This window comes from Zingiber officinale, chromosome 7A, assembly GCF_018446385.1.
Source record: "Zingiber officinale cultivar Zhangliang chromosome 7A, Zo_v1.1, whole genome shotgun sequence".
NCBI lineage: Eukaryota > Viridiplantae > Streptophyta > Magnoliopsida > Zingiberales > Zingiberaceae > Zingiber > Zingiber officinale.
The window spans coordinates 96289502-96317498 of record NC_055998.1 but is presented as its reverse complement, the minus strand read 5'-3'; the positions used below and the strand labels follow the sequence as shown (position 1 = coordinate 96317498).

Genomic DNA, 27997 nt, shown 5'->3' with positions numbered 1-27997 from the left:
GCAAATAAATCCTCCAAATGTCAATACAAACATTTACACTTAATGTATTTATCTGTTTAGTGTCACGACCTGCAGTCTCATAGTTGAGTAAAATCTCATAAGGAACAAAAGCTGAGAAAAGGTCAACAGAACTTTTTTGTTGCTATAACATGGAATCAACCAGCAGATATAAAACTATTTTGGTGGAGCCTTGCATTGGCCACAGTTTTGCAAATTTCTCAAGGTGTTTTCCAACTAGGCCAAATTTGTGCTATTCCACGATTTATGATCATTGCACGTATCCAGAATGTGCATAGTCAATATGTAAGTATACGAGAATTTACTGACGATTCTTGCTTCACTGTACATTAGCAACAAGAAATGTTATATATTTTTCCATCAGATTTGCAAGCTACTCTTCTGAATCCCGAACTACAAACAGTTCAACCAGTGGCAAAGACCCCTATCCATTGTTCCAAGAGCTATTCCTGATATTGTTGTATCTGATTTAACCTGTTGAACCATATCGAATGAAGAATCATGTGAAAGATGTCATACTTGAGTGGCTTGGCATGCCACAGAAAGTGCTTCTGCAACCTCCTCACACAATTGTACATTCTAATGTATCTTCTATGAGAAATCCCTAACAATATATTCTTCAGATTCAGTATATCTTTCTCAGCAACAACTACGGAAAACGCAGACCAATCCAACAGTTCCTCGAAAGGGAGAACAAAATTGTCTGCTATTATCACTGGAATACACTCGGCATATATGGCCTCCACTATCCTTGGACTGTTAACTTCATAACCCATGGGACAGATGCAGAACTTGCTAGCTCTCATATGCTCGACGTAGGACATTGTCCTTGAGACCCTATTTGGAAGGCGTCTATAGATTCTCATGTCTTCATCTTTATCATCACCCCAGTACTTGTTGAGGAGTGGTCTAACCCTTCCATGCATATTTCCAGCATAGAAGGCAAGAATCGAACGCCCAGAAACGTGCCCCCCGCCAACATACTTACGAGGCATCTTTGGCACTTTGATAGTGGTTTCGGGGAGAGATATGTCTTTGCCACGAACAAATATGCCTTCTGAGGCATCAGCATTGCACATAGCTTTGATGGTGTTTTTACAAAGTTCTTCATGTAGGGTCGTTGTGTAAGGTCCCTGTAGGAGATTCAATGGAAGTAAGCCCCTTCAATGTTATTACACAAACTTGAATACTGAACTTTAAGAGCCTAAACAGTTGTGTATATTTACCCAGTCATGACAAGCCACCAAAAAATGATCCCTCCCTCGAGTCCTATTCCAAAATGGATACTTCGCGGCAATGGTATTCACATAGTCCCTCAGAAACAATGATAAGGACCTCATGTTATGCGAGTTAGGGACATAAAGGGCAAGCTTCAACTGGCGGATGCTGTATGGTAGATAGAACAAGTGAGCTTTGCTTGGATCCTTGGTAACAAATCCCTTGTTCTCCTCCAATAATTTCATAAACCATCCTTCAGAAGCATAAATACCTTGGAGCTCTGGTGTGTGGAAAATGGGTCTCGGACCATCTTCATAGATATAAACTTTAAGTATTTTCTCCATTAGTTCATAGCTCCTGAAAAATATAGCATTGTTTCAGATGTTAAGCCTTGTTTGCTAGGTGCTTTCTATATAGAACTATTAAGTACAATAAGTCATATGATCAAGCTGCATTTTTGGTTTACAGCAGGAGCAACAAGGTAAGTCATATGAGCAGAAGCTCTCCAGATTTAGCTTACTAACCACTAAACCAAGCAATTATCGGTAAGTTATAAGATCATTACTTGTGATTTTTATCAAATGAAGTTTGATTCGTAGCATTTTGTTCATATCAACAAAATAGAATTTTAAATACCTGTGATTTCTAGAAGCAATGAAATTTAAGTCATCTAAAACATTTATGAATTCAAAGACTTTATGGAGAAGAAAACAGGTCTATGTTCCTTCTAAATAATCAGATCACCAATTAATGTTGGGTAAGAACAAAGGGAGACGGCATGATCTCTAACCTCTTGAAAACCGACACATTGCGGAATAGCAGTGTGTACAATTCTGGATCATCTGAAACTGCTGGGGCTTCGTTAATTTCCTTCTTGACACGCCGGAGTGCCTCCTCCGGCGTCATCCTCCAATAAGCCACCTACACGAACTCAATAACACAGTGCTCAAACGCCAACACAATTAATCCTCATCGACATTGATATTTAAAAAAAAAAAAATCTCAATTTATGTTTCACCTCATGGCGCAAAGGTCGGGGCTTTGTATCGGCTTGGTTAGGGTTCAACCCCGCCGAAGCCGAATTCGTAGGGCTCTGAGTCGTTGTTGATGATGGAGCACGAGGAGGAGGGAATGAAGCATTGGTAGGTCGGATTTGTTCGAGGCGGAGGAGGAAGGAGGAAGGATGAGGGAGAGATGGGTCCGATGAGAAGAGGCCGAAGAGGGGGCAAGAGATGGGGAAGGCAAGGAAGACGGTGGCGGAGGCAGTGAGGAGGGCGACGGTGGCGACGCGGCGACAGCAGCAGGTGGAAATCGATCGGCCGTGGCGGTGGCGCCGGAGGGTTAGTGACCTTGATTCCATGGCCGCCGCCATGGACGATGGCCTCATGGTGACTGGCGAGGCGAAGAAGAAGAAGAAGAGGAAATGGTGAGAAAAGGGCGGAGGGGAGGCTCCAAATTGAAGGTTGCCCTGGCCGTTGGTGCGGGCCAGAGTTCTGTTCCGCTGTAATTGTCAAGGCAGGGAACGGGGAATTAGCAGAGCACTCCGGCCTCCAGAAATGAGGATTGGCCAAATTCTGTGGGGCTCATCGATGAAACATGGTGTTTCTTGTTTTCTTGCTCATAATAAATATTCAGTCAGTTAAATCATCTATATTGGAGCAAATAGATCCAACTTTTTACCAAATCACGTAACTAACTTTACTAAATATCTAATAAACGTACGTTACTTTGAAAATTATCAAATCACGGATGGGATATCAATTTTACCCTCCATATTTTCTCTAGTAACTATTAGTCTATTACATGCATCCAAACTGAAAGAGAAATCTAAACCACGTTCAATTTTTCTTTGTGATGTGCATTTGAACCAACACTGATGATTAACAACGGTGCAACTTCTTCGTCAAAAGGACCAACAAGAAAACTAAATCTAAACTTAAACACCACACCATTTCTGACATCGGCGTGTTTCTGACGATTTGCAACATGAAACAACAACTCAACGAAAACAAACGACCCTCCTTTTTTGACCATCGAAGTCCTAATCGGTAGAACGCAACCTTCCTCCCAACCTGCTCTGACTATAATGGTCGAGCGAAACTCAGATCTGTTCTTTTTTTTTGGGCGCTAAAGTCTTGTTGTAGGGTGAAGCATCCTTAAAAGTGAGTTGTCAAGCTTTGGTTTGATGTAAGTCACTGCTTCGGCAGCTCTAAAACTTTTGACACAGAAAAAATATTTCAAAATTCCAAACATTCTAGAAAAACTTCAAAGCACCAGCAACATCTAAAATCCTATCGAGGATAAAGCTTTTGATTGGGATCAATTGAGACATGTATATTTTTTTTCTACCAATTGTTAGTTGTCTTTTTTGTTTTTTTAGATTAGCATTATCAATTTGTAAGAAGATTAACATTCAATTTTTAGATGCTTTTATTTAACTCTTTAAATAAAACCATAATTTTGTTTTTATCTAAAAGATAATTGTTTCTAAAATAATAAATCCTTAAACGTTTTAAATATAATTTTAGCAAGATACCCATTTAATGATTTATTGACTTCTTCTACTTAGCTATTGTCTTTTTTAAATATTCATAATCTTTATAAAATTTTTGTTCATAGTATGGTTAATTTTTGATTGTATCAATACAGGGAAGATTAAATTTTTGATGAGGTGCTTATAGTTCTGATGCAATTTATAGATTCACAAATAGAGAATCAAAATAAATCCATTAGTCCAAATATAAATATGAGTACCGACAAGATGTCATTTTTAACTTCCTCTAGTGTTATGGTTACTTGAGAGATTATTAATTATAATTTCAATTTGAATGAATAAGTTCCTAGTTTTGAGGATGACCGGTCATACGAGTACAAGATTGGAAGAACTTTTTGAGGAAACGTGGACTAAATAAGAATATAATGACAATATATGGAAGTGGAAATTGAAATGGATGTCTCCGATGATGATTTCTTAGCAAATGATATGCACTATTTATTAGATAAGCTAGTCAACACTAATGAATATAGCAACCTTAAAGAGTAGTTTCCATTAGCTAAAGATACTTATGAAATGAACACAAGTCTTGTTCCATTGCTATTGGAAGATCTAGGTGACTCTTTTGATGAATTTTGTGTTGGTTAGGTAATGTATTTTTTTTAACTTTCATAATGTTAACTCAATTCAATTTCAATAGTACTAAAATAAATATATATATATATATATATATATATATATATATATATATATATATATCAATTCTTATTATAGGTTTACACAATACAAAATCAAGGACACCAAGAAGAATATAGTTAAAGCAATTTGTGATAAAAAAATTACACATGAATAATAATTGCAAGTTGGGATATTGAGTGCATTATTACAAAATATTTAGAGTATCATCAATAGGGTCTTATTATGGCAACAACTGATCATCTTGCATGCATATCTTCATATATAGCTTCTCAGATTGAAAGTTATTTTGTGACATCAAATGATTATAGACCCATAAACATTCATAATAAGATAAAATTATGATTTGGAGTGAATATATCACATTGAAAGACATACTATGCATGTGTGAAAGCTATAAATAAGATGGTAGGTAATTTCAATAAGCATTATGGTGATATCTCTAGACTATTTCATGAGCTAAAATATAGAGACTCAGATACATATGTTGTATTGAAAAGAAATTGTGATAAATTACAATGTTATTTTTGGGCTTTTGGTGCATGTAGAAGAGTTTTTCAAATATATTTTCGTAAATTAATTGAAATTTATGCAACACACCTAAGAGGTAAGTATCTTGGGTCAGGGTATTATTGATGGTTACAACAGGAGATGGTAATGAAAATCTTCTTCCAGTTGGCTTTGCAATTGCTAAGATTGACTGTAGCTCTACATAGGAGTGGTTTTTAAATCATCTAAAGATATTTCTTATAGTTGATCCATCAAATATGACAATTATATCTAATAAACATCATGGAATATTATCTACAATGATTAAGTTTATTCTACTATTTATCATGAATTGTGTTGTCATCACTATCTTATAATATGGTTATAGATACTCATGATAGACCTACATTAGAATTGTTTTGGACTGCAGCTAGAGCAAATACAATTCCATAATATGATTGAATCATGCATGCTATGTCAAATACACATATAGATGCTTATAAATGACTTCAAAATATAGAAACTATAAAATGAGCAAATGCACATTTTTCTAGTAGAAAGTACTCAATGTTAACAACTAATTATTCTAAAAACATGTTCAAGAAGACTCGAGAACTCTCAATTACAGTACTAACAAACAATACAAGGAGGAAGATTGCTCAATGGTTTTATAATCATAGGGAGCAAGTGTATAATTCTGTAGGAGTATTGATGTCATTAGCAATGAAGGATATTGCCACTAGGAGACAAAAAATTAGTTGTTGTTGGGATTTAATCAAAGTTTCACATTGGAAAGATTTGATAAAAATCATGAGTTTAAAAGGATGTAGGATATTTCTATTGACATTAGGCCTTTTGGGGAGAGCCCAAGAGCAAAGTCATGAGGGCCTAGGCCCAAAGTAGACAATATCATGTCATTGTGGAGATATGTGGACATCCTTTAGGCACAACAAATGGTATCAAAGTCATGGTCCAGACTAGATGTCATGTGGGGTGACCTTGGACGAAGTTGAGGGTAGGCCCAGGTATGTCAGGTTGACTGGATGCTTGCAGGAACGTCCCGAACCAGGTCAAGATGACCGAATACTCGCGGGGAGGCGCAGAGTAGGTTAGGATGACTGGATACTTACGAGGAGATCTGGAGCAAGTCGGGGTGATCGGATACTTGTGGGGAGGTGAGTATGTAAGGGTGACCGGATGCTCGTAGGGAGGGCCGAAGTAAGTCAAAGGTGACCGAATGCTTGTGGGGAGGCCTGGAGTAGGTCAAGGTGACTGGAAGTAGATGCTTGTGGGGAGGCCCAGAGCAGGCCAGGGTGATCGGATGCTCGCGGGGAGGCCCAGACCACGAGAGGAATTGTGGTCCTTCGTTCGAAGGGAGGATTGTTGGGATTCAATCAAAGTCCCAAGGGAGGATTGTTGGGATTCAATCAAAGTCCCACATTGGAAATATTTGATAAAGATCATGAGTTTAAAAGGATGCAGGATATCTTCATTGGTATGAAATCTTTTGGGGAGAGTTCAAAAGCAAAGCTATGAGGGTCTAGGCCCAAAGTGGATAATATAATGTCATTGTGGAGATATGTGGACATCCTTTGGATATAACAAGTACTATATGGTTATCCACATAGCATGATAGAAATGGAGGTACAAACTTCATCATCATCCTATATAGTTAACATATGGCCAATAGGTGGACAAGAATATATTGTTTACCATCTAGTAGCCTTGTGCAACCTGGAAGAAGGAAGAATGCATAGCCTTGTGCAACCTGGAAGAAGGAAGAATGCGACGTTCCTATCCAAGCACACGAAAAAGGTAAGTTGATACCTAGTGATATTGCTCAACTTTTGCAAGTATTTGGCACACAAGGTTTATTATTGTAATGAATAAACATATAAGTGTATTTTGCTAAATATATTTAGATGTATATTTTGATTAACATAACATTAATTTTAAAATGGTTGATTTACATTTAAATATCTCAATGTAATGTTATCTATGTTATGTTCCTATATTCATATGTTCTTTATGTAGAGATATAAATTGTGTGTTGGTATGTGCAATTAGAATGTTTTATATGCATTGTTTGAAAAATGGATGATAGACATTCATCATTTAGACAATCTAGTGGATTGTTATTAGATTGTGTAAAATTGTTGTGTTGTGTTGTTCTAAATTGTTTTTGTATTGTATAAAATATGTGTAAAATTTTTGTGTTATGTAAGTAGTGTTCAAAAATTTACTGCTCTTGATATGGTGTATTACAATGATGTTTAAGGGCATGGATATATTCAGGACACTAGCCCGAGCATATAGGAACTGATTCTCAATCCGATATCATTTAATCAAAATCGGCTGATGGACCTTAGCAATTCTAAAAATTAAAAATTTCATATCTTAAGAAAGAGGGGAGATCATGGATTTCAAATATGGCATGGATGAGTGATCATCATCACTGTCACATCATTTATATTTAGCTTCCGATATCATTTCTTGTGCCCAAATTATGTTTAAAAAATTATTGCTCCCAATATGGTGTATCGCAATGATGTTTAAGGGCATGTATACATTTAGGACACCAGCCAAACACATAGAAATTGATTTTATAATAATCCGATGTTATTTGGTTCATCAACTGATTTTGGTCAAACCCGGCTGATGGATCTTAGCAACTCTAAAAATAAGAAATTTCATATCTTAAGAAAGAGGGGAGATCAAGGATCTCAAATATGGTGTGGATGAGTGATCATCATCGCTGTATCATTTATATTTAGCTTACGCCATCATTTCTCATGCCGAATCATATTTAAAAAATCGCTTCTCTCGCTACAATGTATCACAATGATGTTTGGGGACATGGATACATTCAGGACACTAGCCCAAGCACATAGGAACTGATCTTATGTCAATCCGATATCATTTGGTATATCACTTGATTTTGGTCAAAACCGGTGATGGACCTTAGTAACTCTAAAAATTGGAATTTCATATCTTAAGAAAGATGGAAGATCTCAAATATGGTGTGGATGAGTAATCATCATCGCCGTATCATTTATATTTAGCTTCTGGCATCATTTCTCGTGCCCAAATCATGTTCAAAAAATCTCTACTCTTGGTATAATGTATCACAATGATGTTTGAGGGTATGAATACATTCAAAATATCAGTCCGAGCACACAGGAACTGGTCTCATGTCAATCCAATGTTATTTGGTCTATTAGCTGGTTTTGGTCAAAATCGACCGATGGACCTTAACAACTTTAAAAATCAGACATTGCATATTTTAAGAAAGAGGGGAGATCAAGGATCTCAAATATAGTGTGAATGAGTAATCATTATCGTCGTATCATTTATATTTAGCTTCTGACATCATTTCTCATGCTGAATCATGTTCAAAAAAGTCGCTACTCTCGATTTGGTGCATCACAATGATGTTTGAGGGCATGTATATATTTAGGACACCAACCCAAGCATATAAGAATTGGTCCCATGTCAATTTAATGTCATTTGGTCCATCAGTCGATTTTAGTCAAAACTGACTGATGGATATTAGCAACTCTAAAAATTAAAAATTTTATATCTAAAGAAAGAGGGGAGATCAAGGATCTCAAATATGGTGTGGGTGATTGATAATCATTGTCGTATCATTTATATTTAGCCTTCAACATCATTTCTTGTACCTGAATCATGTTCAAAAAATTGCTTCTCTTGATATGGTGTATCACAATGATGCTTGAAGGCATGTATACATTCAGGACACCAATCCGAACACATAGGAACTGGTCTCATATCAATCCGATATCATTTGGTCCATCAACCAATTTGGTCAAAACTGATTGATGGATCTTAGTAACTTTAAAAATTGAAAATTTGATATCTTAAGAAAGAGGGGAGATCAAGTTTCTCCAATATGATGTGGATGAGTGATCATCATTGTTGTATCATTTAGATTTATCTTCTAACATTATTTCTCATGCCTAAATCGTGTTCAAAAAATCGCTGCTCTTGGTATGTTGTATCATAATAATATTTGAGGGCATGGATTCATTCAAGACACCAATCTGAATACATAGGAACTGATCTCATGTCATTCCGATTTCATTTGGTCGTTCAACTAATTTTGGTCAAAACACAAATCGTATCAATTGATTCATACTATTTGAAAGAGTATTCACAGTCAGAAAAGATATTTTAATCGATTGTCACATTATAGCAATTGATTAAACTTACTATTCTTGTTTACAGTAGGTTTTCATCAATCTGTAACAATCGATTAGAATAACTTAATGTTTTTGTCCACGGAAGGTATTTGAATCAATAGAGACTACAACAATCAATTAAGGAAATTGTTCATGTTCATAGAAGTTATTTTAATTGATTTCTACACTGCACTTAGCAATAAATTAAAATTACTATTTTTGTACATAGAAGGTATTTTAATTGATTGTTAATGTAGCAATCAATTAAAATAACTGACCAGGAGTACATAATGAGTTTTAATCGATTATTACTGTTCATATATATGTCAATAACTATGGTGTATCGGTCATTGGAAAAGCATTCTCATGACCAATTCATCTAAAATCTACATCATTTCTCAAGAGGACCATCAAGTTTATGAAAAATGTAATCAACATAAGATTAAACATATGATAGTCGATAAATTGTCATGTAACATCCACACCAACAAATTAAATACAATATGTTTAGCAAAGTATATAATAATAACAGCAGAACAAGGTGAACACATTAAACAATAAGATGAAATCATCGCCATCTCCATCAGCAAGGGGCGAGGGGAGGAGCCTGCTCCCTTGGAAAGCAAGAATGCACAAGAACTCAAACATCTCGAGCTGCTGTTGTCAAATGACATTGATACGTTCTTTTAACTGTGACAACTCTTGAGCAACCGAGGATTGAAATTGTTGATTCTCCATACTAAGTACTCAAAGCATGCATTGATGGACTCTTAGAGCTCAACAAACTGAGACTCAAGGTGGTCAAATCGATCATATAAACTGATCTTAGCCTCATCCACTTGTTGCATGCCCACCCTCAGATCTCTGTTCCTCAGCCACTTGTTAATTATCAATCCACACCATTTCTCCAAGTGCTTGTTTCATCCCCACCAAGGAAAAGCTCCTCGAAGTGATCCTGTCGTATTTCACAGTCTTGGGCTCCCAACACACCTGGCCTATAGAGACATTTATGCTGACGGATTCTAGCCAGCTTGTGATAATAATGTGACCAAAAGACATGTGAACTTTGCCCTAGCTCAGCTTGATGAAGCGGATGATGCAATGAAACATATTCAATGCCACATTTATGTCAAGAGTATGGAGAAATGCATATAACATAGATATGTGGTGGGTGATCTAATACTAGCCAGCACACGACTCACCATATGTAGAATGCAATTGACAATAACTTTATATAGTACATTATTAGGGGTGACTATTTCTTTATATTTAAATAGATTGAGGTCATCGGGGCGAGGTTTGTGAAAAAAGTGTAGATATATGGAAGACAATAATATATGCTCAAAGGGCATAGGCAGAAGCTCATTCAACAAGGAGTAGAACACAAAATCATTGGCAGAAGCTTGACACCCTAAGAAGTCCTGGAGAATGGCAAGAGTAAATTCCAAGTTGCGACAAACAACGCGGGTCTAGTATTTAAGACCATCGTCTAACTCAACATTGATATCTCGTTCACAATAGACAATATTTTCTAATGGATAATGCTGAATGATTTGGACAACATCAAAGCAATTGTCATGAAAGAATTGTGCATCCAGCGACTGAGCTATAACAAGATTAAAAGTAGTAGTTGGACAAGTTTTTTATTAGGACCCAATTTTTGTGTACCTGATGAGACATCACCGGACTCAATTTTTTTACATTTTCGCCTATTTATGCATAAATAATAAATGCAATTTTTACAATGCCAAAATGATGTATGAATGCAAAACAAATGACAACCAATTAGTGACTAAATGAAAAGTAACAGAGGTAACAACAAAAGTTGGTATTAGGGTTTACGTTGGTCCCATATGATTAGCAATCAGTGTAGGTTCCTAAAGATCCCTAAAAGTCGCCATAATCCAAAGTCATCGGAATAGCACAAAGAGGAAATGGAGATACCTAAAAAAGACAAAATCTGGGGTTATAAGTGGAATGCCAGCAACAATTGCACAACAAAAGTAGAAGATCTAGGGCTTAATGCACCGTGAGTTTGTCGGAGAAGGCGGAGTAGGATGGTGATGAATGCAGAGAAGGTGACACCTATAAAAATCATGTTTAGGTGAATTGATTGCTCGGCTTTGTTTATATAGGCCCTACCTGAATCGATTTCTACTATAGCATTTGATTAGCATACCTATTGTGACCATCAACATTAGTTTTAATCTTTTGCTACATTTAAATACTCTATTAAAATACCTTTTGTGCTCCTAATCAGTATCCTTAATCGATTGCTACAAAAGCAATTGGTTAAGAAACACTTTGTGTCGATGAACAATAATTGTAATCGATTAAAACTCATTTAGTGCTCTTGATCACTATCCCAAGTCGATTGCTATGAATGAGAACAGTATTCTTAATCAAATGCTACAGTGTAGCAATCGATTAGAATACCTACTATGAATAATTAGAACATCCATAATCAATTGCTATAGTGTAGTAATCAATTAGAATACCAACTGTGAACAAGAATAGTAAGTTAATTTAGTGGATTACTACACTGTACAAAAACCTTTTGTAGACAAGAATAGTAGGTTCAATTGATTGCTATACTGTAGCAATCAATTAAAATACCTTATGTGACCATGAATATTCTTTCAAATCGATTAATACAAATACGATATTGTGCATATCAGTCGATTTTAGAAAAAATCGAATAATAGACCAAATGACATATATTGACATAGGACCAGTTCCTATTTGCTCGAACTGGTGTCATGAATGTATCTATACCTTCAAATATCATTGTGGAGCAACAATTTTTTAAACACAATTCAGGCATGAGAAATGATGTAAAAAGCTAAATATAAATGATACGATGATAATTATCACTCATCCATACTATATTTGAGATCCTTGATCTCCCCTCTTTTTTTAAGATATGACATTTCTAATTTTTAGAGTCACTAAGGTCCATTAGCGGGTTTGGATTAAACGATATCAGATTGACATGTGATCAATTTCTATGTGCTCAAGCTGGCATCTTGAATGTATAAATGTCCTAAAATATCATTATTGGTGCTGGGAGCACCAGATAATCAAATCTGATTTTGATGTTGGTAAAGGTTCAAATTTAAGACTTATTGTTGTTCTAATGGGTTTGACTAAGTGTGCAGGAAAATCTTAATTGAGTCTAAGCAAAGAAGTCTTGGTCAAGTAGACTAGGTAAGAAATCCTGATTGAGTGGATTAGACAAAGAAGCCCCGATCAAGTGGACTGGGTAGAAGTCTTGGCAAATCGAGGACATTAGACAAAACTCCTAGGGGTCGAGGACACTAGGCGAGAAGCCCTAGGGGTCAAGGACACCAGGTAAAAATTTAGATGGGTTGAGGACTGGATGCCTAGTGGGAAGTCCTAAAGGTCAAGATCAGATGCTGATCAAAAGTCCAAATAGGTCTGGAAACTAGATGTTTGGCAAACATATAATCTCTCCTGAGAGGAGTAGATGAGGATGCATTCCCTTGAAGGGAATAATAGCCATCGGTCTGACTTAGGCTTTCAATAAAATCCAAAAGTTATGACTAGACAGTCCCAAGACTATCAAATTATTTTATGTTTACTTTCATATTATGCTTGTGTACTAACTCTGTAGTGTAGGCAAACAAAGCAAGTGACCTAGAAAAGTTTTCAAACTTTAGAAGGTTCTAGGTGCCTGTAGGTTCAAGTGCCTAGACCAGGACCAAGCGCCTAGATAGATTCAAACACAGACACGTATGCAGCTAAGATAGCATGCTCTGATTGGCCGATGCAAGTCAGCTTCTAGGCACCCGGGAAGGGATAAAGGCAACTTAGATAGAGCTTCGTCGAGGTGCTATCACGTCAGTGATCCGAGTGCCCGGAAGGGATCTAGGCACTCAGAGGTGGATAATCTTAGTGATGAAGGTGGATCAGGTAGGTCTCAATGGAGGCGCCTTGGATTGGTCTAGCCCCTGGAATGAGCTATATAAGCACCTTCGACCAACAGCTCAAGAACATCACTTTCTACTCCCAAACAACTTCTATGCTACACCAAAATTCCACACCAATACATTGCCCCGACAACTACGCTCAAGATTCTACTCTAAGTTGTCAGTATACTTGGTTTATTTAATTGTATTTTCAATTCAATATCTTTTGTAAACTTTCATGTTATTAGTGAATTGTCGAACGAAAGCACTAAGCGAGTGTAAGCCTTAAACTAGTAGTCGTCAGGCTATGAATCAAGTAAAAAGAAATTATCTTAGCATTGCTTCTGTTCTATTTTATTTTCATTACATTATCTTTGGAGTTTTTTTGAAAAAGTGACAAGCGATATTCACTCACCCCTCTAGTGCTTCTTTTAATCCTACAATCATTGCGATACATTATATCGAGAGCAATGATTTTTTAAACATGATTCGGGCATGAGAAATGATATCGAAAGGTGAATACAAATGATACGACGATGATTATCAACTTTGGATCCTCTGTCCCAAAATTATGTGTCCCCTCTGTCCCGCTCGCCAATTAGATGGACCAAATCATATCTTAAAGATGTTGCACACACCTCAATGATGTCATGACTGTCTAATCGACAAGGGGGTACGGGGGCACATGATTTCAGGATAGAGGATCCAAACTGATGATTATAACTCATCCACACCATATTTGAGATCTTGATTTTCCATCCTTCTTAAGTTATGAAAATTTTGATTTTTGGAGTTGCTAAAGTCCATCAACCAATTTTGACCAAAATCGGCTAATGGATAAAACAACATCGGATTAATATGAGACTAGTTCCTATGTGCTCGACCTGGTGTCTTGAATGTATACATACCCTTAAACATCATTACGATATACCATACAGAGAGCAACGATTTTTTGAACATGATTCAAGCACGATAAATGATATTAGAAGCTAAATATAAATGATATAGTGATGATTATTACTCATCCACACCACATTGAGATCCTTGATCTCCCCTCTTTCTTAAGATATAAAATTTCTAATTTTTAAAGTTGCTTAGATCTATCAATTGATTTTGACCAAAACTAGTTGATGGATCAAATGACATTGGATTGACAAAGAATAATTCCTATGTACTCAAGCTAGTGTCTTGAATATATTCATACCCTAAAACATTATTGTGATACCACCATACCAAGAGCAATGATTTTGTAAACACAATTTGGGCACGAGAAATGATATTGGAAGCTAAATATAAATGATATGGTAATGATGATCACTCATCCACACCATATATAAGATCCTTGATCTCCCCTCTTTTTTAAGATATGAAATTTCTTTCTTTTAGAGTTGTTAAGCTCTATCATCAAATTTTGACCAAAATCGGCTTTTGGACCAAACAATATCGGATTGACATGGAACCAGTTCCTATATATATATATATATATATATATCATTTTGATCAAATACGAAGATCATGAGATCATGACAGGAGCAATAATTTTTTAAATATGATTCGGGCACTTTTATAACAATTTGATATATGTATCATTTTGATCAAATACGAAGATCATTTTACAAAAGTACTCATCTAATAAAATCTATTCAATACCAACATATATTAAGATAAAATAATTTCCATAGAATCCATTAAACAATCCAATACAAGAACAACACGACAATTTAATACAATCCAATAATAATCCAATACAATAACAACATAACAATTTTACACAATCCAATGACAACAATCTAATACAAGAACAACGCAACAATTATAAACAATCTAATAACAATCGAATATAAGAACAACACAACTCAACACAACAATTTATAACAACACAAGACAAGAATTTTATACAATCCACTTAACAATCCAATACAAGAACAACACAAGAATTTTATACAATCCACTTACCAATCAAATATACAAACATTTAGAACAACACAACATAATAAATTTGCACAATCCAAAACAAGAACAAAATATCAACTTTACACAAATCAATACCAGAACAAAACATCAATTTTACACAATCTAATACCAAAACAACACAACATAACAATTTACAGCAAATATATGTACATACAACATGTTGGGGAGCTTGATATAGTGGGTGCTAAAATATATTTCAGAAAACATACACAACGGAAATAAAAATATAATAATTCCTAATTATTACATCATACACACCATACGCATGCAAGGATACAACATTGTAAGGTCCCACGAACGGTAAATAAGAAATTAATTCACAGAAAATTTTCAATGAATTTTTAGATTTTTTTTGGATTTAAAATGAACTCGTACGTGTGTTTTAAGGGGATAAAGCAATTAAGATTGAGGGAAGCCTAAGAATAATACCAAGTAAGTTACGAGTTGATAGATCTAATTACCCTAAGTTAGAGTAATTAGCCTAGGTATAAATCCTAAATTTTCCACCCAATTCTCACTACAGCCCTAAAATCACCAATTTCCTCTCCACCGGTATCTGGAACTCGACAAAGCACCACCTCATGTGGGTGATTTCCTCTGAGGGTGTCACGATCAGACACAGTGGTCATTAGCCATCTCACCAGCGGCACGGAATGACTGGCAAGGGGTTCCGTCGGTAGAACGAAGAAGGGAAGACAAGTACTCTCTATTATGTGGGTATGAGATCAGAGAGATAATGATTAAGTGCTAGAAGGAGTATATAAGCTTGCTTATGATGATTACCTACTCAGATGAGTTGTGATTTGAGGTTTCTATGATGTTCTTACTGTTCTTGATGTTCTGTCTACTCGGATGAGCTAGATTTGAGGTTTCTATGATGTTATTATTGTTCATGCTGTTCTTGTTATTCTTGTGAATCGCTCCGAATTTCCACAATGATTTTGGGTGTTAATGAATTGAATTTGTTTTTGGTTGGGCTTTCTTGACGATTTGAGCCTAGACTAAGTTCTAGGTAGTTTCAGTTGGTTCTGGATGTTACTCCACACTTCCTTAGTGATTCTGTAGGTTTTGGATAGACTGTAGGTCCATTAAGCCTTGATCAGAGATGTTTTCATTATATCATATTGCTTCGATAATGTTGGTTTGATTTGGAATGTGGATTCAATTCGGTATTATTCTACTTCACTGATTTGCAGTGGATTTTGTGTTAATTTAACTTGAACTTGTTCTACACTTCGATTAGCTGTGAGTTAGTAGATTTTGTGTGGATTTAACTTGAACTTGTTATGCTCTTCGAATATCTGTGAGTTTTGGGATTGTTTTGGTAGATTTCAAAGTGTTTCCATGGTGGTTCCGAGTTTCTCTATGGGTTCGGAATTCCGGAATAGAGTGGATTGATTGGAGAACTATGCGAAGGTGTTCGTGGTTTCTTTCGATTTAGCCGTGATTCTTGTGAATGATCTAGTTGCTAGTAATGTGAATTCGAGGTGGTTCCTGCTCCTTGTGATGGTCTCAGATTCTATAAACATCATTGTGGATTTTCTGATGGTTTCTTCGTATGGTGTTCCTATTCTCCTATGAAAGGGTAATACCGTGTTGATTTTGGAATTGAATGCAAGTATGTATAGGTGATCGATTTAATTTTAGCTCCTCCATGTGTATGCATGTTCTGTGGTTAATGTAGAGGTTTCCCTTTTATTTTCTTAAGATGTGTGGGATTATGGAATGAATAAGGTCATGCTTTTTATGGAAAGGTCTTGTTAAAGTATTGTTTATGTGTGTTTGCAAAGCAAGATATGAGTAGGCCATGATTCATTGCATAGGGATGATTATAGATGAATATGTGCAGGTGTGGTGACAATACGGGATAAGTGCCCCGGGATGAGCTCTAGGGAGGGCCCTTTCTAACTTGACTGATAATGACTGATAATATTGGCTTCGGCTATGTGACTGCATGTTCTCCTAGGAGGTACCTCTAGGGTCATGATTATGGACTGAATGACTGGCTCAAATGGTAGTTACCATATGTGTGACATATTCATCTTTACTAGTGGTGGAGATTACTTTTCCTGCTTCATGTGTTTTCCTTTATGTCGTATTCGAATTTGCATTCCATGCTTTAGCTACTGATCCTTTCTCTTTATGGATGTCATATTTTTTATACTGGGATGTTCTTGTTGGGTCTATAGACTCATGATGTACATGATGGAGGTGAGGGAGATACCTCCCAAGATATTATGGAGGGCATGCACACGGAGTAGACGAGGAGGCGAGATGGTACTACGACACACTGCCCAAGGACCTTTAGGAGTGCCATGAAGACTTTTGTTTTTGTGACCTTTCTTGATATGTATGGGATAGGGTGTTGTGTTTCCATTTTTCCTTTATCTAAAATTCCTTGAGTCATGATGTTTCCATGTATGTTGAATGTGGTGGTTCTTATCCAGTGAGATTTCTACTATAGTTTTCCATTCCAATGGTTTTAGAGTTATGCTATTTGACTGGTTGATGTTACTATTTGATTCATAAATGTTGCAATTTATGTTATGGGTTCCATGAAGGTGAGAGAAGTCAAGGGTCTTTTCAGTTAGTATCAGAGCAGTCGCCTCTAAAGGTCAGTGTGTGCATGCTATCTCGTCAAGAACTTGGCTACTTCTGCCTTCAAGTTTGTAAGATTTTCTTTACTATAGTACTGAAATTGACTTGATAATTTGGCTATGATATGAATAGAATATGAATATGCTTGTGTGAAGTAATGATGAGCTTATGTTGGGATGTACAGGTTATGACTGCCAGAAGGAACAATGGTGAGATTGATGGTCAGAACAACTAGTTCTTATCAGGGCTTACCGGGCTCCTACAAGAGAAGAACCGCATTCATGGAGAATAGATCCAGCAATTGTTGAGAGCTTGGGGAGATGAAAATGCCCACAGCCAGTGTGAACCCAGTTTACAGACAGTTCAGGGAGCTTGGGTCGGTAGAGTTCAAGGGCACTATAGACCCGATCATTGCGGAAGGATAGATTCGGTCACTAGAAATGCTCTATGACTTCATGCAACTCACGGATACTGACAAGGTTAGGTGTGCCATATTCATGCTGCATGATGATGCTTGAATATGGTGGGAAGGTGCACGCTCTGTGGTAGATCTGACTACCTTGACTTGTGATGGCTTCAAAGAGGTATTCTATGGGAAGTATTTCACCACCGACAATAGAACTCGACTGGCAAGAGAATTCCTAGAGCTTCAGCAAGGAGACATGACAGTGGCTGAGTATGTCAAGAAGTTTGAGAGGGGGTGATACTTTGTATCTATGTTTACAGGAAAACTGACAGAGGAGCTAAAACATTTCACCGAGGGGCTAAGAGCTACAATTCGACATGATGTCAGGTTGAGTTGGGTTACTACATTCAGAGAGGTGCTGGAGTAATCTCTGATGACAGAAAGGGACAGGAATGATATGATCAGGGAAGCACAGAACAGGAGAACAAGTTACCCAGGGAGGGAATAGCAAGGGCCAAGTGGGAAGAAGCCTGTTCATGTTCAGTTTCAAGGTAAGCAGTAGCAGAAACTGACATAGCCCCAACAGCGACGCCAGGGATCTCGATCTATTGAAGGCACTATCCCCAAGGCTGATGACAAGGTCTAGTGTTCCAAGTGTGAGAAGGTTCATGCATGCCAGTGTCTGATGGGTTCAAATGTTTGCTATATGTGCAAGAAGACGGGGCATTTTGCTAGAGACTGCTCCTAGCTCAAGGAGCTGACCAAGGGAAGGGTATTTGCGATGACACAAGAGCAGGTGGATTCGGATTCTGCTATTATCACAGGTATGATCTCTATTGTAGTCTACCTACCCATGCATTAATAGATTTTGAAGCTACTCATTCTTTTATATCTATGGCCTATACTGCAAAACTGGGCATTACACCCGATCGAATGGTTATGGGATACAACATTTTTTTACCATCTGGGGAAGAACTGCATAGCAATAGTATAGTAATGAATTGTTAGTTGTTGATGCAAATCATACGGTGTATGCAAAATTTATAGTTCTGGAAATGATAGATTTCGATGTGATCCTACGAATGGATTGGTTGACTCGGCACGAGGCTATTATTGATTATAAGAAATGGGCAGTCAGAAGCTACCAAATGAGGAATCCTTCATTTTTAATGTAACTCTAAGACCAAATCTCCCTCATATCATCACAGCGTATAAGGGCCAACGCATGTTAAGTAAGGGGTGTAACAGATTCCTAGTCAATATCAATGTTAAAGCTAAGATGTGTAGACCAAGTTTGGAGGAGGTGGAGGTGGCACAAGACTTTCCAGAAGTATTCCCAGATGACATCACAGGATTGCCCCTGTTAGAGAGGTGGAGTTTGGGATAGAATTGGAGCCACTCCAGTGTCTAAAGCACCATACTGATTGTCGTCCATAGAAATGAAAGAATTGAAAGAGCAATTGTAGGAGCTATTGGACAAGGGTTTCATCTAACCGAGTGTGTCACCATGGGGAGCGTCAGTGTTGTTTGTGCGCAAAAAGGATGGGACACTGCGTTTGTGTATAGACTACCGAGAGCTAAATCGAGTTATAGTTAAGAATAAATACTCATTACCCAGGATTGATGATCTATTCGATCAACTACAAGGGGCATTGGTATTCTCAAAAATCGACTTGAGGTCGGGTTACCATCAAGTAAAGGTGAAAGAGGAGAACATCCATAAAACTTTATTCAGAACTTGTTACCGTAAATATCAGTTTCTAGTTATGTTGTTTGGGCTTACTAATGCCCTAGCAATTTTTATGGATTTGATGAATCGAATCTTCCAGTCGTCTTTAGACCAGTTTGTTATCATCTTCATTGATGATATATTAATTTACTCTCATCGAGAAGAACACCATCGACACCTGACTGTGGTGCTACAGACTCTGAAGGATAGATGATTATACGTGAAGTTCATCAAATGTGACTTCTGGTTGGGGCAGATTCCATTCCCAGGATATATAGTTTCAGAGAAGGGTATAGAGGTGGATCCAACTAAAGTAGAGGCAATCAGGAATTGGGTTGCACCAAGAAATGTTGCTGAAATCTGAAGCTTCTTAGGGCTGGCAGGCTACTATCGAAGGTTCATCCAGAATTTCTCACGGATTGTCCTACCCTTGACTTCGCTGACCAAAAAGGGGGTAAAGTATGAATGGATGGACTAGTGTGAGAGGAGTTTCGAGGAGCTAAATGAAGATTGATGACAACACAAGTGCTTACAATTCCAGGCAGTACTGGATGGTTCATGGTGTACACAGATGCCTCCAAGAATGGTTTAGGGGTAGTGGTGATGCAGAATGGGAAGGTCATTACCTATGCATCATGTCAGTTGTGTAGGACCCTAGGCGACTGGCTAGAGGGGTATGAATAATCCTATAAAATAAAACAAACCTTCCTCAAACTTTTGCAACTTAATTAAACTAACACTTGCATAAACAAAATAAAAGACTGAAAAAGAAATAGACTAAGAGTAGGGGCACAAAGGGGTTACTTGCTTACAACCGAGCATATTGTTAATCCAAGGAAGTTGAAAGCTCAATAAAAGTCTCCTTTAGGCGGAGAAGCCTCTTACAACATTGATGGCTCACAAACAAATAGTAGAACAAACTAAAACTATTTACAAGTGTTGTTCTGAACCATTGAAACCAGAGCTGTATTTATAGCCCTGATCGAGGTGCCTGGAAGGGTTCCAGGCGGCTGGAAGGGGATAAACTTTTATCCCCATCGCAACGGAACGTGCAACGTCGCGTTACGGATAATTTTTTGCTCCAGGTGCCTGGAAGGGTTTCGAGTGCTCGAAGTCCAGCGCCCGAACTAGGTCTGGGTGCCTCGGACAGGTACAGGTGTCTCGAACCAGCTTGGCGCACCCCGGACAAAAAAATCAGCTTTTATTGATTTTTTTTGTCCTGGTCTTTTGCTCCATTTCTGCTTGCCTTGGTCCGGGTCTTTCTCTCCGACTCCGCTAGCATTGGTCCTAGTATTCCCCTCTGGCTTTGCTCGCTTGGGTGATCTCAGCCATTTGGAATAGGGCTCACCTGAACCCAACTTCAAGCCTGCTCGAGCAATCTTCAGCTACAACTTCTCGTCCCTCGGAAACAACACGCGCCTCCTTGTCCACCTGTGTACTCTTCCGCAGCACCTCATCCCTTAGACGCATCGAGCCCGTTGGCTTTCTTCCATGCCATCCTTCTCGCTAGTTGCGTCTTTCGCTCTACTTCCTGTGCTCCTAAGTTCCTACACACTTGGACATAGGGGTTGAATACCAATAGGACATAACCTGACTTGGTTGATCAAATCAAAACTACCTTGGGGGTACTTACAATCTCCCCCTTTTTTATGTGAGCAAACCCAAGTTAAGTTAGGGTAAACCATAAACAAATAATATTTATAATTTTTGAAAGTAAAATCTTTTTTTGCACTAACTACCCTCCCCATAGATTTAATCCTTATTACTCCCCTTTTGTTGACATTAAAAATGGGGTACTTTTAAAATGACTTCGGAAAGACTAACTTTAACGTCTAAGGAAAAAATATTAAAGTTTAAATTTGGATTTATCAATAAAAATTTAACATCTATAAGTCAGATAATTTCATATAAAGTTGACATTATCATAAACAAATTTTTTAAAAAAAATTCAACATTCAAAAAAATTTAATATTTGAAAATTTTCTTACAGATAAAGTTATTTTTATGAAAAATTAACTTCTAAATAATTTCTAACACAATTTTGAAAAAGTATTTTTATAGCAACTAATTGCTTAATAGTTAGTCAATTAAATACTTATTTCAATAATTAGCTTTCAGGTTGTGGTGAGACACTAGACCTTCTTAGTTATTGGAACAACAACCACTTTCTAGACAAAGCCTTTTAAAGAAATTAAATATTCAATTTTCTCTTTGAAATCCCTAAGTAAAACAATCAGTCTAAATATGATTTTGGAACCCAAAATAGATTCTTTCCTACAGGATTAATCAAGAATTTTTTAGGAATATATTTTCTATCAACTTTTGTAATCTAGCCCTTATGACATTTAAAATACCAGTTAAGCTTTCGATTATGCTTGTAATTTCTTTTTGGAGCATGCGAAACATTCAAACATGAATTTTTCTTTTCTAACATTTCTATTTTATCTTTTAATTTTACAATTTCATCTAATAATTTCTAAAATTCTTCTTTCAAGCATGCATATTCTTTCTTTATTTTTACATAATTTGTTCTCTTTTTATATAATGATTTACTTAGCATTTGTACAATTTTAAATAATTGCTCTAGAGGAAGTTTACTTACCTGACTTACCATACAACTTTTGTAGCTTAATTAAATTAACACTTGCATAAATAAAATAAAAGATAGAAAAAGAAGTAAACTATGAGTAGAGGCACGAAGGGGTTACTTGGTTACAACCGGGGAAGTTGTTAATCCAAGGAAGTTGAAAGCTTAATAAACAGTCTCCTTTAGGCGGAGAAGCCTCTTACAACATTGATGGCTCACAAACAAATAATAGAACAAACTAAAAGTGTTTACAAGTGTTGTTCTGAACCATTGGGATCAGGATTGTATTTATATCCCCGGTCGGGGTATCTGGAAGGGTTCCAGGTGCCTGAGAGGGGATAAACATTTATCCCCGTCACAATGGAACGCGTCACATCGCGTTCTGGATAATTTTTCGCTCCGGACACCCAGAGTCTGGGCGCCCGGACCAGGTCCGGGTGCCTCGGAGAGGTCCAGGCACCCGAAACAACTCGAGACGCCCCGAACCAGCTCGAAGTACCCCGGATCGAAAAATCAGCTTTTGTTGATTTTTTGGTCCCGGTCTTCCGCTCGCCATGGTCCGGGTCTTCTGCTTCGGCTCCGCTTGCTTGGGTGATCTCGGCCATCCGGAATAGGGCTCACCCGAACCTAACTTCCAGCCTTCTCGAGCAATCTTCCGCTCTAGCTTCTCCTCCCTCGAAAATGTCGCGCGCCTCCTTCTCGTCCGCTTATGTACTCTTCCGCATCACCTCATCCCTTAGACGAATCGAGCCCGTTGAATTTTTTCCATGCCATCTTTCTCGTTAGCTGCGTCTTTTGATCGACTTCCTGTGCTCATAAGTTCCTGCACACTTAGACACAGGGGTTAAATACCAATAGGACCTAACTTGACTTGGTTGATCATATCAAAATCGCCTTGAGAGTACTTACAATCTCTCCCTTTTTGATATGAGCAAACCCAAGTTAAGTTAGGGTAAACCATAAATAAATAACAGTTATAATTTTTGAAAGTAAAACTTTTTTTTGCACTAGCTACCATACCCGTAGACTTAATTTTTACTACTACCCTTTTGTTCAAATTAAAAATAAGGTGCTTTTAAAATGACTTTGGAAAGACTAACTTTAAAGTTTAAGGGAAAGAATATTAAAGTTTAAATTTAGATTTATCAATAAAAATTTAACATCTATAAGTCAGATAATTTCATATAAAGTTGACATTATCATAAAAGAAATGTTTTAAAAAATTCAACATTCAGAAAAAATTAATATTTGAAAATTTTCTTACAGATAAAGTTATTTGTCACAAAAAATTAACTTCAAAATAATTTCTAACACAATTTTTGAAAAAATATTTTTATAGCAACTAATTGCTTAACAATTAGTCAATTAAATACTTATTTCAATAATTGGCCTCCAGGCTATGGGAAGACACTAAACCTTCTTTCTTATTGGAACAACAATCACTTTCTAGACAAAGTCTTTTAAAGAAATTAAATATTCAATTTTCTGTCTGAAAGCCCTAAGTAAAAAAATCAGTCTAAATATGATTTTGGAACTCAAAATAGATTCCTTCTTATAGGATTAATCAAAAATTTTTTAGGAATATATTTTCTATCAACTTTTTGCAATCTGGCGCTTATGAAATTTAAAATACCAGTTAATCTTTTGATGATGCTTGTAATTTCTTTCTGGAGCATGCGAAACATTAGAACATGAATTTTTCATTTCTAACATTTCTATTTTACCTTTTAATTTTACATTTTCATCTAATAATTTCTAAAATTCTTCTTTCAGGCATGCATATTCTTTCTTTATTTTTACATACTTTGTTCTCTTTTTATATAATGATTTACTTAGCATTTGTATAATTTTAAATAATTACGCTAGAGGAAGTTTACTTACCTAACTTATCATATATTCATCGGTAGGCTCTCCCACTTCATTGTTTCTTTCTTCTGTAGTATCTACCCCTTCATCGATGCTCATTTTTGAGGTAATTTCATTATCTTCTGGTAGATATTCGGCTATGTGTGTTGTTTTGGCAGATTCCTCGATCTTAGATTCTGATGACTCGATGTCCATTGAGGTGTTGGATTCGACTTCTTTTAGTTTTTTATAGAGCTTCAAGGGCTTTTTCCAAAGTTCTTTTGTGCATTGGTAGTTGTAGATTTTGTCGAGTTCTTGAGCAGGAAGAACACTCAGCAGGTGGAACTCAACCTTACCATTTGCTATAAATTTGTCGCATTGCGTTTGAGTCCAAAGATGCTCCTCGAGTTCTTTTTCATCTTTTCTTTTGGGGACATCAAAGCCAAATTTCAAAGAAAGCATTATATCAAAATCAGTTTGAAAAAATACCTCCATTTTTCATTTCCAGAATGAGAACTCCCCTTCAAACATTGGCCGGTAGATGCTTGGTCCGACCATCGATTTTGCTTCGGTTGGCGGTTAATCCTTCTGAAGTGAACCTACTCTGATACCAATTGTAGGACCCTTGGCAGCCGACTAGAGGGGGTGAATAGTCTTGTAAAATAAAATGAACCTTCCTCAAACTTTTGCAGCTTAATTAAACTAACACTTGCATAAACAAAATAAAAGATAGAAAAAGAAGTAAACTAAGAGTAGAGGCATGAAGGGGTTACTTGGTTACAACCGGGGAGGTTGTTAATCCAAAGAAGTTGAAAGCTCAGTAAATGGCCTCCTTCAGGCGGAGAAGCCTCTTACAGCGTTGATAACTCACAAACAAATAGTAGAACAAACTAAAAGTGTTTACAAGTGTTGTTCTGAACCATTGGGAATAGAGCTATATTTATAGCCCTGATCAGGGCGCCTGGAAGGGTTCCAGGCACCTTAGAGGGGATAAACATTTATCCCTGTCGCAACAGAATGCGCTACGTCACATTCTAGATAATTTCTGCTCCGGGCGCCACAGACTAGCTTGGGGCACCCCGAACCAAAAAATAAGCTTTTGTTGTTTTTTTGGTCCCGGTCTTCCGCTCCGTTTACGCTCGCCTTGGTTCAGGTCTTCCGCTCTGGCTCTTCTTGCATTGGTCCAAGTCTTCCACTCCAGCTCCGCTTGCATGGGTGATCTTGGCCATCCGGAATAAGGCTCACCCGAACCCAACTTCCAACCTTCTTGAGCAATCTTCCGCTCCGGCTTCTCTCCTCTCAGAAACGTCACGCACCTCCTTCTCATCTGCCTGGGTACTCTTCCACAGCACCTCGTCTCTTAGATGCACCGAGCCTGTTGGCTCTCTTCCATTCCGTCCTTCTCGTTAGCTGCGTCTTTCGTTCGACTTCCTGTGCTCCTAAGTTCCTCCACACTTAGACACAGGGGTTAAATACTAATAAGACCTAACATGACTTGGTTGATCACATCAAAATCACCTTGAGGGTACTTACAATCTCCCCCTTTTTGATGTGAGCAAACCTAAGTTAAGTTAGGTAAACTATAAACAAATAACCGTTATAATTTTTGAAAGTAAAAAAAAAAAAATACACTAACTATCCTCCCCCTAGATTTAATCTTTACTTCTCTCCCTTTTGTTCACATTAAAAATGGGGTACTTTTAAAATATCCTTGGAAAGACTAACTTTAATGTCTATGGGAAAAAATATTAAAGTTTAAATTTGGATTTATCAATAAAAATTTAACATCTATAAGCCAAATAATTTCATATAAAGTTGACATTATCATAAAAGGAATTTTTAAAAAAATTCAACATTAAGAAAAATTTAATATTTGAAAATTTTCTTACCGATAAAGTTATTTTTCATGAAAAATTAACTTCTAAATAATTTCTAACACAATTTTTGAAAAAGTATTTTTATATCAACTAATTGCTTAATAGTTAGACAATTAAATACTTATTCCAATAATTAGCTTCCAAACTATGGTGAGACACTAGACCTTCTTGTTATTGGAACAACAACCACTTTCTAGACAAAGTCTTTTAAAGAAATTAAATATTCAATTTTCTCTTTGAAAGCCCAAATTAAAAAAAAATCCGTCTAAATATGATTTTGGAAACCAAAATAGATTCCTTTCTCCAAGATTAATCAAGAATTTTTTAAGAATATATTTTCTATCAACTCTTGTAATCTAACCCTTATGATATTTAAAATACTACTTAAGCTTTCGATGATGTTTGTAATTTCTTTCTAGAGAATGCGAAACATTAGAACATGAATTTTTCTTTTCTAACATTTTTATTTATCTTTTAATTTTACATTTTCATCTAATAATTTCTAAAATTCTTCTTTCAAGCATGCATATTCTTTCTTTATTTTTACACACTTTGTTATCTTTTTATAAAATAATTTACTTAGCATTTGAACAATTTTAAATAATTGCTCTAGAGGAAGTTTATGTTGAATAAGTGAATGGAGAAGAAATGGAATAGGAAAGAGGCTCCATTGTGAATGAGACTTTAGTCCCACATTGGAAGTTTCAAGGTACTTTTGTTGGTTTATATTGATTCACATACATTGAGGTTGTGAACAAATGCATGGGGAGAGGCTCTCTCTTACGCGTGGGTGCGCAGGGGGGGGTGCAAATCCAGGGCCCGAATTTGCACTGAACCAAGTTGACTCATGTGCGAGTGCGACCTGCGGATCGGTCGGGGCAAAATTCGCCCAAGTGGAACAATCAACATTTTGCCACGTAAACCTTTTTGCTCCTCTGTCGTGCAACTCCTGCTCAGCAGAGTGCCCGTGATAGCAATCGGGTGCCACTCAGTTCGCCGTGACCACCAGTGCTTGGTCGGATTCATAGTCTACCTTTGTATCCTGGGAAACAGACGACCCTTGTAAGCCTCAAAGCAGAGCCGGAGGTGGGCGAATCTGTTTCAAGGAAACAGCGACTCTCGCAGGCCTCGGTCAGTTTTCCTGGTCAACCAGTCTCCTCGCCCAATCTGTCTTTTTGCCAGATCAAGTGCAGACCTAGTCTTTCGCTCTGCAGACCAGCCCTGTCATTCCGTTCTGCAGACCTGGTCTTTCACTCTGCAGATCTGGTCTGGCGCTCTGCAGACCTGCTCTACCTTTCTTGTCTTCCGCTCTGCAGACTTGTACTGATGCTCTGGTCTGTCGCTCTGTAGACCTGCCCTGCAGCTCTGGTCTTCCGCTCTGCAGACCTGCGCTGCCTCTCTGATCTACCGCTCTGTAGACCTGCCCTGCAGCTCTGGTCTTCCGTTCTGCAGACCTGCGCTGCCTCTCTGATCTACCGCTCTGGTCTTCCGCTCTGCAGACCTCTGCTGCCTCTCTGATTTGCTGCTCTGCAGACCTGCCCTGCTGCTCTAGTCTTCCACACTATAGCTCTGGTCTGCTGCTCTGGTCCGCCGCTCTGCAGACCTGCCCTACCGCTCTGTTCTGCCGCTCTGCAGACCTGCCCTGGTCTTCCGCTCTGCTGACCTGGTCTTCCGCTCTGCAGACCTGGTCTTTCGCTCTGCACTTTTCAGAAACCAGCCTCTGCTGACAGCCTGAGATTATCTGCTCAGGTCATTTCGATTGTAAGTTGAATTTAATTCAGTGTAACTTAAATTCAACTAATACCCATAAATCTCCGGCATTAGATTGTTTGTGTCCAACAGTTTACTTACCTGACTTACCATATATTCGTCGGTAGACACTCCCTCTTCATTGTTGCTTTCTTCTGTAGTGTCTCCCCCTTTATCGATGCTCATTTC

At 37.4% G+C, this 27997-nt stretch overlaps 1 protein-coding gene across 1 annotated transcript; it reads right to left on the bottom strand.

Moving 5' to 3' along the window:
* Positions 1 to 81: 81 nt before the first annotated feature.
* Positions 82 to 27994, bottom strand: LOC121999545 (probable glycosyltransferase At5g03795). The gene is made up of 6 exons (XM_042554210.1): positions 27911 to 27994; positions 27744 to 27800; positions 2255 to 2737; positions 2027 to 2157; positions 1245 to 1593; positions 82 to 1151 (listed from the first exon to the last, which is right to left on the bottom strand). Exons 1-6 carry the CDS (start codon positions 27992 to 27994, stop codon positions 462 to 464), a joined length of 1794 nt encoding a protein of 597 aa, XP_042410144.1. The 3' UTR covers positions 82 to 461.
* Positions 27995 to 27997: the final 3 nt, after the last annotated feature.

What these genes read in the sequence shown, in the direction of transcription:
- LOC121999545 (XM_042554210.1), bottom strand. Translation starts at nt 27,994, where the DNA reads ATGAGCATCGATAAAGGGGGAGACACTACAGAAGAAAGCAACAATGAA. An exon ending in CCCGACCTTTGCGCCATGAG is followed by an intron (nt 2,158 to 2,254) that starts GTGAAACATAAA and finishes GAGTTCGTGTAG; the next exon opens with GTGGCTTATTGGAGGATGAC. An exon ending in TGGTGGCTTGTCATGACTGG is followed by an intron (nt 1,152 to 1,244) that starts GTAAATATACAC and finishes AATCTCCTACAG; the next exon opens with GGACCTTACACAACGACCCT.